At 44.3% G+C, this 13,781-nt stretch overlaps 1 protein-coding gene across 1 annotated transcript in view; it reads right to left on the bottom strand.

Annotated features, from left to right (window-relative positions):
• The window catches only part of LOC115895506 (laminin subunit alpha-3-like), a 96,258-nt gene extending 87,895 nt beyond the window's left edge, over positions 1 to 8,363 (bottom strand). The window contains exon 1 of the mRNA XM_030926088.1: positions 7,839 to 8,363. Coding sequence (XP_030781948.1) covers positions 7,839 to 8,132 — 294 coding nt within the window. The 5' untranslated portion in view covers positions 8,133 to 8,363. The remainder of the gene's footprint in view (positions 1 to 7,838) is intronic.
• Positions 8,364 to 13,781: the final 5,418 nt, after the last annotated feature.

The raw sequence follows: 13,781 nt of genomic DNA, 5'->3' as shown, positions 1-13,781 counted from the left end.
AGGCACCTGGGAAGAACCTCAGCCAAGGCTCCTGATAAGGGAGCCCCCAGAATAGAGGCTCCTGGGTCAGGAATGCAGATGTGCGTATGAGAGGCTCCTGGGCCAGTAAAGCCTGCATCCTTGACCAAAACTCCCTCCAGAAAATTGCAATGCATTCACTGTGCATCAAGTCAGGTGTGGGGAGGGCAGCTGTCCCCCATGAGGCCTCCCAAGTAAAGCCCTGTAATTGCAAATGTTGGGGCCTAAAAGATCACACAGAGGATTTTGATCTACAAATGAACTCCTCACCCTCCTCTTCAGAAATCATTTCAGTGGTGCAGCACGCTTAGCACAGGAAGTTCTTCTCTGTAGCAAACCCCAGTACTTAGTGCTGCAACATTACACGCTCTTTCTTATTTAATCTCCCATGAAGATGGAGAACCGCTGCTTACAAACATCTTTGTAATGATTCTAAAGGCCCCTGGCCTCCTCTTCCTCATATTTAGTCAGGCAGTTCTACTGCGGCTTGTTTCAGCTACAATTTTCTTAAACTGCGGTGACAGTCACATGTGGAGTAGCCAGAGAAAGACCACACCCCAGAACCAAGGCAAGTGATCAAAGAAAACAAGGATGCTTCAGGTAACATTAAGTATAGGAAAGGTTGAAAGAGTCTCTCCTAAGCCAGCACCTGCTCAGAGAGAGAGAATAAAGATTTTATCTATCAGGGTGCAGTGGCTCACACCTGTAATGCCAGAACTTTGGGAAGCCAAGGCCAATGTATTGCTTGAGGTCAGGAGTTCAAAACCAGCCTAGGCAACATGGTGAAACCCATCTCTACTAAAAATACAAAAATTAGCTGGGCATGATCACACATGCCTGTAGTCCCAGCTACTTGGGAGGCTAAGGCAGGAGAATTGCTTGAACTTGGGAGGCAGAGGTTGCAGGGAGCCAAGATCGCACCACTGCACACCAACCTGGGCCACAGAGCAAAACTCCGTCTCAAAAGGAAAAAAAAAAAAAAAAAGGATTTCACCTGCTCTTAGCATTTCTATCAGAAAATTTTACTTTAACAGCTATATTTTTATTCAAAGAAAAGTCTACTAAGTTTACCTAGAAGATAATGAAATAAAATGAAAGAAAGATAACTCAGCAAGTTTATAACAAGCTTATTTAGTGATTTTCCTAATGAAGTCTCCCAGAACATTCTGCTACTTTTTCTAGTTCATCAAAAACATTTAGAATTCAGTGGCACATTAAAGATACAGTAAGTGATAAGTCATCACAATAAAACAGGAAAGCAGCCTGGAAACATGTAAGAAAATTTAAAAGTCTGAAATGTTTGCATTCTTATCAAATTACTAGGCAAACTATCTTGCATAGAATCTTTGCCACCAATGTCTTTCATGCACACAAATGTTTTGCAATATTTAGTCTCTGCAAAGCCAATCACAGGACACAGGGAATAGGAGCTTTCATTTCACAATTCCATCCCTCCCCTGAAGCAGCCCTCTGAGCCCTCACTAGTAGTGAAGGAATTATCCAACCACTGGGCTCTGTTCAAATAGTGGATCCAAGGCTCACAGGTATGCACCACCCCTAAACTTGGGCCACCCCACATGCATTAAGCAAGGATCAGGGATAAGACACACACAACACAGCTTACTGCCATAAAGAAGTGCAAATATTTCTCTCTCTCTTTTTTTTTTTTTTTTTTTTTTTGAGACATAGTCTCACTCTGTCACCCAAGCTGGAGTGCAGTGCTGTGATCTTGGCTCACTGCAGCCTCCACCTCCAGGTTCAAGCAATTCTCCTGCCTCAGCCTCCCAAGTAGATGGGATTACAGGCCCACACCACCATGCCTAGCTAATTTTTTTCTATTTGGCCAGGCTGGTTTTAAACTCCTGACCTCAAGTGATCCACCCGCCTCAGCCTCCCAAAGTGCTAGGATTATAGGTGTGAGCCACCAGGCCTGGCCTTAAGGATGACTCTTAACGTGCATGATCTCTAAATATTTGTTCAGCCTAGAGCTCTTCTCATTCTTTTTAGGAGTCACATTTTGAGTCATCAGGTTGCAAAGTCTCACAAACCAAGACCCTAGAACTACACACAGAGCCTCATGCAGTGTCCCCTCTCTGCTGCTCTCCCATACGGGGATAACACACACGCACTGAATGGTCAATACAACCGCTGGTTAACTGGTTAAAGCTAGTTACCGCATTCGTTTCTAAGGCTGCCATACAAAGTAGCACAAACTGGGCGGCTTAGAACAACTGAAATTTCTCTCTCACCATGCTGGAGGCTACAAGACCAAAATCAAGGTGTCAGCAAGACTGCCCTGCCTCTAAAATTTGTAGAGGAAGAATTCTTCCTTGCCTCTTCCAGCTTCTGGGAGTCCAGTCCTAGGCACTGGGCTCAGTCACTGCATCAGACAGAGCAGAGCCACACCTGTCTTCCAGAAGACAGATTGTTGAAATTCAGGTACTTTTAAAATCAAACAGCAATTCCAGCAGGGTGTTGCTCTGATAAGTAAAGTCTATGGTGGTGGTGCCTTTTGAATATTTCTTCAAAAAGCATTGATAGAGTGTCTAAGACAAGCTTCCACAAGGAAACAGTGCAGCATACTTTGCACAGGAATTCTTCTCTATAGGGAATCTCAATACTCTGTCCAGACATGAACAGGAAGACAGGGCCCCACCCTCAGGAAGCTCATGATCCTAATAAGGAGACAGACTTGAAAATGAATGGCTCCAAGGTGATGAGTGGAATTAGCAAGGCAATGCAAACTTTACCTGGAACTCAGAGGAAGTAGTCAGCACGTCTGTGACAGCACAGTATAGCAGGTAAGAGCGTGAATTCTGCAACCAGAGTACCTGGGTTTAAATCTGGCTTTACCACATACTAGCTGTATGATCTTGGACACATCACTTAACTTCCGTGTGCTTCAGTTTCCTCATTTGTAAAAGGAGCATGCTAATTGTACCTCCTTCATACATTCATAAATTGTTGTGACAATCAAGAAGTCAATGTGTAATATGCTTTAGACCTGTGCCAAGCATCAGTAAGTGCTGTCTGTGTGTGTTAAATCAATACCCCACATTCAGCAGAGGAGAAGAGCCCCTCGTTACTAGACCATTCCTCCTTCTTGCCGTTCTGTCCCCTGTATTTGGTATCACTCCTATACACAGTATGCACAATATATGGTGTAATTTGAAAGTAACGGAGAACTCACTTCTATTTCCCACCTCTCACAATTAAGATATGCATAATCACTTTAAACCCGTATTTCTCTCCAGTTAATATTCATGTATTAACTCCACATGTATTTTCTGAGCTTCTAGGATGGGAAAACCACTGAGGGAATACAATATGTTTTTGACGCTAAGAAACTGGCAGGACACATGGGACTCAAGAAGCTGGCTTTCCTCAGGGCAGTTTCCACCCTGTTGACATGAGGGATCTAATCAGTGCCCTACTACCTCATTCAAACAGTTCTTTACTGCAAAGCAGAAAAAGACTCCCTGCTTGTGAGCAGATGCAGCCCTGCCCGGGCAGCCCCACTCACGCACTTGACCAGGAATCCATGTATATAGCACAACCATAGGCAGTTCCATTGACTTAGACCAGTCAGGTGCCACTTAGTAAATCTTTTCCTAACTAGGCAAATGGTTCCAGAATGCTGAGGTTAACACAGGTTTCATAAATGCCTAAATTACAACCAGGAATAAATATATGATCTGGAAAAATGTATTATTGCCACTAAATTACCCTTAAAAATTAAAATCTCCCCCCAAAATGTTATTTGAGCTGATAAAAAAGTATCTTTAAACAAATAATATCTAGTTATGAAAACAGTACTATAACAAGTTACTATTTCTGTAATATAAAAGGCTACAGAAGTCTGTGTCCCAGTGGACTGTTTAGCATGCCAAATGTGTTCAGTATATAATGCACTGTACATTTCTTTTTTCTTTTTTTTTCTTGAGACAGAGTCTCACTCTCAAGAGCTGAGGGAATCCTGCTAGCAGATCTACTCTACAAGAAATGCTAAAAGGAGTCATTCAAGATGAAATGAAAAGACACTAGACAGTAATGCAAAGCCATACTAAGAAAGAACAGCAGTATGGGTAACTACATATGTAAACATAAAGACCAGTATTACTGTATTTTGGGGTTGTTTTGTTTTGTTTTTGAGATGGAGTCTTGCTTTGTTGCCCAGGCTGGAGTGCAATGGCGCGATCTCAGCTCACTGCAAACTCTGCCTCCCGGGTTCAAGCGAATCTCCTGCCTCACCTTCCCGAGTAGCTGGGATTACAGGCTCCTGTACCACACCAGGCCAATTTTTGTATTTTCAGCAGAAACGGGGTTTCACCATGCTGGTCAAGCTGGTCTTGAACTCCCAACCTCAGGCGATCTGCCCGACTCGGCCTCCCAAAGTGCTGGGATCACAGGCGTGAGCCACCATGCCTCACCATATTTTTGGTTCTTAACTGGTTTTTGTATATTATTTAGAAGACAAATGCATATATAATAACAATAATTATAAATTTATAATAATGAACAACAATGTATAAAGATGTAATTTGCAACAATAACATAAAGGACAGAGTTATATAGAAGCAAAATTTGGGATGCTATCGAAGTTAGGCTAGTATCAATTCAAACTGGATTGTTATATATTTAGGATATTAATTGTAATCCTCAGACTAAGTACTAAAAAAACTTAAATATATATAGAAAAGGAAATGAGGAGAGAATCAAAATGGTAAAAATCAATTAAACCAGAAGACAATAATAGAAGAATTGAGAGTAGCCAAAAAATATATAAGGCATATAGAAAACAAGCATCAGAATGACAGAAATAAGTCTTTTCTCATGGAAAAAAAAATTCTAACATTAATATTTTCCAACAAAAGATTTACAACGAGTCTTGAATCTATTGCTTAAAACATCAAAACAGGCTGGGTGCAGTGGCTCATGCCTGTAATCCTAGCATTTTGGGAGGCCAAGGCGGGTGGATCACCTGAGGTCAGGAGTTTGAGACAAGCCTGGCCAACATGGTGAAACCCCGTCTCTACTAAAAATACAAAAATTAGCCGGGCATGGTGGCAGGTGCCTGTAATCCCAGCTACTTGGGAGGCTGAGGCAGGAGAATTGCTTGAACCCAGGAGGTGGAGGTTGCAGTGAGCCGAGACCGCGCCACCGCACTACAACCTGGGAGAGACGAGACTTTACCTCAAAAAAAAAAAAAAAAAATCAAAATGTAATACTTTTCTACTAGGAAGTGCTGAATACAACTTGGAAGTGAACAATTACCGGCCAAGTTTCTACTTTTAAAAATGTTTAGCTAACTGAAGGATGGGGCAGAGCTAGAGCTATAGTACCATGATTTAGTGAGCTTAGACAGCAAAAGACCTGTACAGTCACATGGAGCCCTACACTTTGAAGGGCCCCTCACTTCAATGCTGTGCTGTCACCATGTTGATACTTAAAATAATTTTTTAACGAGGGTTCTACATTTCCACTTTGCACTGAACTCTGTAAATTATGTGATTGGTCAATGCAGTTCTTCCATTTGAATCTACATATTTTTTGAGGTATCTTTTCAGCTATAACAACCACTAAAATCAAGTATAACATAAAATCAGACTGGGTGCAGTGGCTCATGCCTATAATCCCAGCACTTTGGGAAGCCAAGGTGGGCAGATCGCTTGAGCCCAGGGGTTCAAGCCCAGTTTGGCCAACATGGCAAAACTTTGTCTCTACAAAAGATACAAAAATTAGCCACACGTGGTGGTGTGTGCCTGTAGTCCCAGTTACTTGGGAGGCTGAGGTGGGAGGATTACCTGGGCCCGGGAGGTGGAGGCTGCAGTGAGCCAAGATAACACCACTGTACTCCACCCTGGGTGACAGACTGAGACCCTGTCTCAAAACTAAAATTAAATTAAAAACTGGGCCGGGCACGGTGGCTCAAGCCTGTAATCCCAGCACTTTGGGAGGCCGAGATGGGCGGATCACGAGGTCAGGAGATCGAGACCATCCTGGCTAACACGGTGAAACCCCGTCTCTACTAAAAAATACAAAAAAAACTAGGCGGGGGAGGTGGCGGGCGCCTGTAGTCCCAGCTACTCGGGGGGCTGAGGCAGGAGAATGGCATAAACCTGGGAGGCGGAGATTGCAGTGAGCTGAGATCCGGCCACTGCACTCCAGCCCGGGCGACAGAGCGAGACTCTGTCTCAAAAAAAAATAAAATAAAATAAAATAAAAATAAAAATAAAAACTGAATTGTTATAAGAGCTAAACTAAATTTCTCAAAAATAATTATACACACAATTACATTTGCATATTTGTGTGTTTATAAACACACACTCATAAAATAGAGAAAGCAAAATTATTTGGGACTGATAAAATTAAAAGTATTTTCATCATTGTTATTTTATATTTTTAGTTTCATTTCTTGCATGTTTTATAATATACATAATATAGAAATATGGTAAAAAGTATTTTCATCATTGTTATTGTATCTTTTAGATTTCTCTTTTTGCATATTTTAAAATATGTGCAACACATATCAATATGTTAATACATGCATATAGTTTATAAGTAAGCACATATGGCACTACATGTTCAAGAACTTGTCATTTATGGAAGTGCATGGTCAAAAGAGTTTCTAAAGCACTAATCTAGTCACCCAATGACAGCCTTGCTTTTTTGGAACCCAAGCTCCAAAATCACTCCCTCTTCCCACTACACTTCCTATTCCTCAACATCCTCAACAATACTTTGCAAAAGAAGAAGGCAATTTGGGCTTAGTGTCGAGGATTTGAAGTCAGGACTAGATTCAAATTCTGCTGACCCTTTGGGAGGTCAAGGCAGAAGGACAGCTTGAGGCTAAGAGTTTGAGACCAGCTTGGGCCAAATAGCCAGACTCTGTCTCTACAGAAAAATAAATAAATAAATAAATATTTGCCAGGCCGGAGATTGCAGTGAGCCGAGATCACACCATTGCATTTCAGCCCTGGTGACAGTGGGAGACTCTGTCTCAAGAAAAAAAAAAAAAAATGCCAGGCAATTGCACTCCTGTAGTCCCAGTTACGCCCAAGGCTGAGGCGGGAGGATCCCTTGAGCCCAGGAGTTCGAGACTGCAGGGAGCCGTGATCGCACCACTGCACTCCAGCGTGGCCACAGAGTGAGACCTGTGAGTAAGGGCCAGGCACTGCAAGATGCTGCTTAAGCTGCACCTCAATGTCGTTTGCCCCAGCTGTTCGCGGTGAGGCTCGGATCTCCGAGAGCCATTTCTATCTTTGCCCGCCTAAGGTCTCATTCGCCCCCAGTGGATGGTGGCACTTCAGGCAGTGCGGTGAAGTGAATCTTTTCAGTAACATCAGAGTGATACCGCTGTTATAACCTAACAATTCTCTCTCAAAATACAACACAGAAGGTAACTGCTACCAGCTCCTCCGAATAAGGTATGGGAGGTGGGGCAGGAGGCGCCCCTGAACCCTCGGGGACTCAAGCCTGGCGGCACGCTCCGTGGATAACGGAGGCGGGAAGGGCCGAGGCGCCTGCATCTCTTAGAGCGCAGCCTCACACTTTCCCCTCCACCTGCCCGAACCTGACCACAGCCTCCGGTCACCTCGCGTGCTTCCCCCTCCTGGCCTTGGGCGGGTGGTGCCGAGGCGGTGCTTCTCGGGATCGCTCCTGGGTTGTGGGCCCTCGCGCGCGGGGATGGGGGCTGCCCTCCCCGGTCGCTCGGAACCACTAGCGCGCGTGGGGAAGGGGCCCGTTCCCTTCTCCGGGTGTCTGGCCGGCGCGGGAAGGAGAAGGCGCGCCCACCCCGGCTCTCTCCGAGGCGCCCTCACCTGGATGGTGTGGCCGCTGCCTGGGGCGGTGGGGCCCCCGACCAACTTGCAGTAGAGCTCGGGCCGGGGCCTCCTCTCGCCGGGTCCCCTCTCCCCGCAGGTGGCGGTGGCCCAAATCCTCGCTGCCTCGGCCAGGTTGAAGTAAGGAGGGTGAAGGCTGAGCCCGACCGCGGCCCCGGGATCCCGAGCGGTCGCCCCCCAGGCTGGCAGCACTAGCAGCAGCAGCAGCAGCAGCGGCGTCGGCGGCAGGACTGGCCCCGGTGCCCGACCCCGAGGCCGCGCGGCCGCCGCCATCCCGCCGCGCAGGATCCTCCCGCCTGCGCCGTCCGCAGAGGGGCTCGGGGGCACCGCCGCTCTCCGCCCGCGCCTCCCCGACCTACAGCGCCGGGACTAGCGCAGCCGCGGGTATGGACTGCGCCGGGGCCGCTCCCCTTGCTCCACGCGCTGGAAGCCCGCGGCGTGGGGGTAGCCGCTCAGCTCGGGAACCTGCCGCGGCTGGAGCGGGCACCCGCCGGATCAGGAACTGACAGCGCTCAGCCGCGGGCCAGCAGACGGCGTCTCTCCCGCGCGAGGCGCGCTGCAAACTTCGCGGGCGGGGAATGGGAGAGGCGTTCCCGGGCTCCCACCCAGGCGGCCAGAGCGGGAGCCTGGGATCTTCGAACCCTCCAGGCGCCAGGACAGAAATTAATTAGATCGTTCTCCTCTCTGGATACTCACCGCTCAGGTCAAAGCCAGAAAAGCCACCTGTGACCTAGGAGTAAAGGAGGCTTGCAAATGAATTCGGTTGAGAGCAGAGGAAACTGCCACTACCTACAGAACTCACATCAAAGACATTTCGATTTCCCAGCCAAGTGTTGATCCATCAACTCCTCAACACTATGCACCTAGGATCCCTGTGGCACTGCAGGCACAGGCTGAGCCAGGGAACTGGGAGTGGTGGAACGTACATCTTTAAAAGACAGCCAATAATGCGAGTTGTAATTTGCCAACCTGGAAACGAACCTTAGAGGAAATCCTTTAGATGGCTAATCTGCTAAATTTTACAGATAAGCTAAGAGAGATTGAGTGAGGTACGCCACCTGCCGTGCTGACCTCAGAACAGAGGAGACCACCCCACCCCCGCCCGGTCTCCCCAGACTGATGTTTGGTCTTACATGGAGAACACCCTACTAAAACAGAACCCACTTAGGCCCTCTAAGTTATTAGAGGAATGCAATATTTGTACAATAAAAATTGCAAAACCTCTTTGAAAGAAATGTTAAAAGACCTAAATAAGTGGAAAAGTATCCCATGTTCATGGATTAGGAGACAATATTGTGAAGATGGCAATATTTCCTAAAGCAACCTACAGTTCAACACAATGGATTTTGATAGGGATCAAAATCCCAACTTTTTTTTTTTTTTTTTTTTTTTTGCAGAAATTGACAAGCTGATTCTAAAATTCACGTGGAAATGCAAGAGACCTAGAAAAGCCAAAAAAGTTCTGAAAAAGAATGAAGTCAGTGGACTCATGCTTCCTAGTTTTAAAACTTAATACAAAACTACAGTTATCAAGACAGTGTAGTACCAGCATAAGGATAAACATAGATCAATGGACTAGAATTGAAGGCTCAGAAATAAACCCTTACATTTATGGTCACTGGATTTTCAACAGGGTGCCAAGACTATTCAATGGGAAAAGAATAATATTTTTAATAAATGCTGCTGGGAAAACTGGATATCCCAAAAGAATTGAGTAGGATCCTCACCTCATACTATATACAAAAATTAACTCAAAATGGATTTAAGATCTCTAAATTTTACATATAGAGAGCTAAACTATAAAACTATAAAATTCTAAGGGAAAAACAGGAGTAAATCTTCATGACTTTGGATTAGCAATGCTGTCTTAGCTATGATATCAAAAGCACAAGCAACAAAAGAAAAAGATAAATTGGGCTGGGCGCAGTGGCTCATGCCTGTAATCCTAGTACTTTGGGAGGCCAAGGTGGGTGGATCACCTGAGGTCAGGAGTTCAAGACCAGCCTGGGGAACACGGTGAAACCCCATCTCTACTAAAAATACAAAACTTAGCAGGACATGGTGGCACATGCCTGTAATCCCAGCTACTCTGGAGGCCAAGGCAAGAGAATTGCTTGAATCCCAGAGGCAGAGGTTGCAGTGAGCCAAGATCATGGCCCTGCACTCCAGCCTGGGCGACAGAGCGAAAATCTGTCTCAAAACACACACACACACACACACACACACACACACACACACACACACAACAAAACAAAACCAGAAAAAGGTCATTTGAAGCTTATCAAATTTTAAAACTTTTGTGCTTCCAAGGCACCCTCAAGAAAGTGAAAGATGGCCAGGCACAGTGGCTTATGCCTGTAATCCCAGCACTTTGGGAGGCTAAGGTGGGTTGATCATCTGAGGTCAGGAGTTCAAGACCAGCCTGGCCAACATGGCAAAATGTTCTACTAAAAATACAAAAATTAGCTGGGAATGGTGGTGCACACCTGAAATCCCAGCTACTAGGGAGGCTGAGGAAGGAGAATCGCTTGAACCCAGGAGGCAGAGGTTGCAGTGAGTTGAGATTGTGCCACTGCACTCCAACCTGGGAGACAGAGTGAGAATCCATTTCAAAAAAAAAAAAAAAGTAGAAGACAATCTCCAAAATAGAAGAAAATATTTGCAAATCATATTTCTAATTAGAAATTCATATCCAGAATAAACTCTTACAACTCAACCATTTTTTAAAAAGTAGTGGGCAAATATAAAAATGGTCGATAAGGATGACCATGGAAAGATGCTCACCATCATTAGCCATCAGGAAAATGCAAACCAAAACCACAATGAGATACTACTTCACACAGACTGGGATAGTTATAATCAAAAAGATAGATAATAACAAGTATTTGTGAGGATGTGGAGAAGTTGGAACTCTCACAGTTTACTGATGGGAATGTAAAATGGTGCAGACACTTTGGCAATCCCTCAAAAACTTAAACGTAACATGACCATGTGATCTGGCAATTCCAATCCTAAGAACATGCTCAAGAGAACAAAAAACATAGATCCACACAAAAACTTGTACATAAATGTTCATAGCAGCATTAGTCATATAATCAAAATATGAATACAACCCAATGTTCACCAACTGATGAATGGATAGACAAAATTTGGTATATCCATACAATGGAATATCTATCACACATAAAAACAAATGAAGTTCTGATCCATGCTTACAACATGGATGAACCTTGAAAACATTATAGTAGGTGAAAGAAGTCAGACCAAAAAGACCACATATTGTATGGGGAGTGACAGCTATTGGACATGAGGTTTCTTTTTGGAGAAAAATGTTCTGGAATTAGATAGTGGTGATGGTTATGCATCACCACTATCACATCACCAATTGTGTGAATATACTAAAAACCACAGAATGGTGCACTTTATGAATTTATCGTATGTAAATTGTATCTTAAAGCTGTTATTAAGAATTTTTGCAGAACTGAAATATCTACTAAACGTAAGAAATGTGGCCAGGCGTGGTGACCCACACCTGTAATCCCAACACTCTGGGAGGCCAAGGCAGGCGGATCACGAGGTCAGGAGATCGAGACCATCCTGGCTAACACAGTGAAACCCCGTCTCTACTAAAAATACAAAAAAATAGCCGGGCATGGTGGTGGGCGCCTGTAGTCCCAGCTACTTGGGAGGCTGACACAGGAGAATGGCCAGAACCCAGGAGGCGGAGCTTGCAGTGAGCCAAGATCGCGCCACTGCACTCCAGCCTGGGTGACAGAGTGAGACTCCGACTCAAAAAAAAAAAAAAGTGAGAAAGATTTTATATAATTTTTAAAGTCCTCTCAGACAAGATTATTTGTAGGAAAGCATTCAACAAATGGCTAAGATTCAAAAACTACTTTATTAACATGTGAAAGTGAAAGCAAAGTCTAAATGTAAAAAGCTGTTTTCTGCCCTGGCCAGTAACTCTTCAACACTGCCAAGTCCTTTTGCTGAGATGTTGTGATGCTCTCAGAAACTTCGGCAGCAGCTATGACCATCCCTGGATTCAAATCAAGCCTTTGTCCTTACAGGGCTTCATATTTTGCTATAAACGGCAACACTTAACAGCATGACATATAAATTTATTGTACTGTACAATGACAGTATTTCTCTTTAGTGTGTTTTATTACATTCCCTAGTCAGAGTATAAGTGATATCAATGACTTCATGTTGTCATTGCAGTTTAAAAATAACTTTGTGATGTCAAAGTACAATAAGTGTACTTGCGCACTGAGAACAGCTATAAAGATGATCAAATAAAAGCTACATATCTAAAGTTAATATTTGCTAGTAGAGTCATCTCTCTAAAGATTATATGTCTAAAGCAAACATCCAGGAAACAACTACACTCCACAGGCCTGGATACCAGAGATATAAAGATGAGTAATGAGAATGAGGACACTTTGGTGGGTGGGAGGAGGAAGACTGTTCCGAAGTTTAAATGAAGGAATGTTATGAGCAAGCGCTTTGAGACATTAAAGCAGCAAATATAAGGCACACATATTTTTAAGGCAAAATGGGGTTGTCATGTTTTTGTTTTTATTGTTGTTTTTGAGATAGGGTCTCACTCCGTCGTCCAGGCTGGAGTACAGTGGTGCAATCTCAGCTCCCTGCAACCTCCACCTCCCGGACTCAAGTGATCCTCTGGCCTCAGCCTTCCAAGTAGCTGGTACTACAGGTGCGCACAACCATACCCAGATAACTTTTTGTATTTTGGGTAGAGACACGGTTTTGCCACGCTACCCAGGCCAGTCTCAAACTCCTGGACTCAAGCGATCTACCTGCCTTGGCCTCCTAAAGTGCTGGGATTACAGGCATGAGCCACTGCACCTGGCTGGGGCTGTCAAGTTTTAATGTAGAAAGAGAATGCTTAAAGAAAGTAAATGACTTACCCATATTTTAAGAAAAACAGGAATAATCAGCTGGACCCAAGACATCTGATTCTCAGTTGTGCTTCTAGGAGGACTCTGAGAGGACAAAAGGAAAACACCTGCGTGAGGCCCATCTGTGGTGTGAAGGCTACAGATGTGTCCCAAGCACAAGAGGTTTACTTCACCCTAAAAGGGAGGGTGGGACATACGTGCATTGTTGGGTGCAAACAAATCCAAACTCACACAAGTGATTTTGGGGTTTGGCTGACATCCCAGTACTTCAGAAGTGATTCATGCAGAGCTACATCCTTCAAATCTTAAGATGGAAGTGGAACTTGCCATGCATGCCATTGTTAAAAAGAATGTCCTTAGAGCCAAGAACCTAGACAGGCATGGGTGATAAACGCATTGTGTCTTACAACGGCATAACAAACGCAATAATGTCCCTTTCATACAGTGATTGACCTAACATTATACTCGTGGCTACTCTTCCTTTTAGTCAAAACATAGGTTTTCTCCTCCTTTTCTACTCGCTCCCCAGTATGGCAGCTCTTCCCGTCTCTCCTCTCAATTTCTCCTAGGAATGTGAACTGGGATCAGAAACCCTGGGTCCTGCTCATTATTACCATTCTTTTTTAAATTGCATGGTTAAACTATGACTTGTTACTGGCTTGGTTTCACTTAATAATCAGTCAGGTTGCAGAAATTAACCTGTGTCATCATCATTTAACAGAGAAAACAATAACATCGTTCTGAGCCAATAGCAGTGTGTGGATCACCAACAGCAACCAAAAGAATACAAACAAAACCAAAAGACTAAAGGCATTTCTACTTATTGTCATGACACACACCCAGCAAGGTACGTAGAAAACCAGAGGAAACTAGACAATGAGTAAAGTTCTGCCGCCCAATTTGTTAGCATCATTGCAAACCCTAGGATGGAAAGCATCTTTTGGAACCCTGCAATTCTACCATCCAAGAAAAAAAAAATTTTTTTTTTTTTTTTTGGTTA

Source organism: Rhinopithecus roxellana, chromosome 21, assembly GCF_007565055.1.
Source record: "Rhinopithecus roxellana isolate Shanxi Qingling chromosome 21, ASM756505v1, whole genome shotgun sequence".
Taxonomy (NCBI): domain Eukaryota; kingdom Metazoa; phylum Chordata; class Mammalia; order Primates; family Cercopithecidae; genus Rhinopithecus; species Rhinopithecus roxellana.
The sequence above is the reverse complement of the archived record's forward strand: the minus strand, read 5'-3'. Positions and strand labels throughout refer to the sequence as shown.